The sequence below is a fragment of the Austrofundulus limnaeus genome, unplaced genomic scaffold (assembly GCF_001266775.1).
Source record: "Austrofundulus limnaeus strain Quisiro unplaced genomic scaffold, Austrofundulus_limnaeus-1.0 Scaffold795, whole genome shotgun sequence".
NCBI lineage: Eukaryota > Metazoa > Chordata > Actinopteri > Cyprinodontiformes > Rivulidae > Austrofundulus > Austrofundulus limnaeus.
This window is the reverse complement of record NW_013953197.1, coordinates 183,397-184,744: the sequence shown is the minus strand read 5'-3', so window position 1 is coordinate 184,744 and position 1,348 is coordinate 183,397. Positions and strand designations below refer to the sequence as shown.

Below are 1,348 nucleotides of genomic sequence, written 5' to 3'. Positions count from 1 at the left end.
GGTAATGTCTGACTGGGCCTTGTGTCACTTTATGTTCAACAAATTGGGCCTCGAGGTCAAAAAGGTTAAGAACCCCTGATCTACACAACTCTGAACACCCAGTAGGAAAAATATGTCCAAAATGACAATATCACTGATATTCTGTGTAACATTTTGTGGAAGTATAAACCAGTCTTAAATCAACTGTATTAAAATGCAGACCTCTGAAAGGAAAAGTACATCAACATCATCATCCTGTTGTTGTCCATTTAAAATGATTTGTGGGATGGRATAATCTCTGACTTTGTTGTTTCTAAATCCAGACTGCAGCAACAAAATCCATCTAATAACTTAAATGACTAAATAAATTCACAACAACAAAACTGAATACAAGGTATTTAGATAAAAACAGGATGTGCCAAGATGAGTGGAGGAAAAACATCCACTAAATTTACACATACAAAAAGAATAACATAACATTGGATATTTGTTTACAATAAAAATACAAAAATATACAAAATATATATAAAAGCAGCATGCATGTTTTATTTATTTACTTGTTTTTTTGGCCTTTATTTTACCAGGTGAAATATTTGAGAGCCAGTTTTCATTGAAAAGCATTACCTTGTTTCATGTAGTGTATTTCATTTAGATCTCTGATATTTTCTGTTGTCTTAACTATCACCTGACCTTTGCTTTTGCAGATTGAGGAACAGCGCAGGACAGCTAATAAAAATCGTGACGAGTTGACAAAAGCCCAGCAGGAAATCACAGAGTTAAAAAGCCAAATCCAGAACTTCACCTCTGAGATCAGCTCACTCCAAAGCACAGTACGTAACGAGTATCTCTGAATCTCCTCTGAACACAAAAAACTTGTTTAATCTTTCTGTCAATGTAGATAAAGACCATGGAGGACAATCACAAACATGAGAAGGACAGTCTGGACTCCAAAATAAACCAGATGAAGGGAGACATGGCCAACCAACTCTGCAAGTACCAGAACTTGCTCTGTGTCAAGATGGAGCTGGATATGGAGATCAGCTGCTACAGGACACTGCTGGATGAGGAGGAACGCAGGTAATACTGACTGCCAGTTTTGTTTTTACATCCATACTCATCCTCCTTAATTTGACTGACATTTTATAACATCCTCTTCACTATTTAGCTTCCATAGCTAACAAATCACTCACTTGTTTCAAGACTTTATCTTTATCATCAAATTCAGCAAAAAAAGAAAAAGAAAAAAAAGAGACGAGCAAAAGTAAAGAACCTACAGGGAAAAATAAAATGAAAAAAAAATGTAAAAAGTACACAGGTATCTCTTTAGCTCACATGTCAAAAAGGAGTGGGAAGAAGTACAACCTTGTTT

The 1,348-nt window shown here is 35.4% G+C and overlaps 1 protein-coding gene across 1 annotated transcript in view; it reads left to right on the top strand.

The window, feature by feature from the left end:
- Positions 1-1,348, top strand: part of LOC106532578 (desmin) — a gene marked incomplete in the record, with an annotated part of 28,045 nt that overhangs the window by 11,952 nt on the left and 14,745 nt on the right. The window contains 2 exon segments of the mRNA XM_014028676.1: positions 684-809; positions 878-1,056. Coding sequence (XP_013884130.1) covers positions 684-809; positions 878-1,056 — 305 coding nt within the window.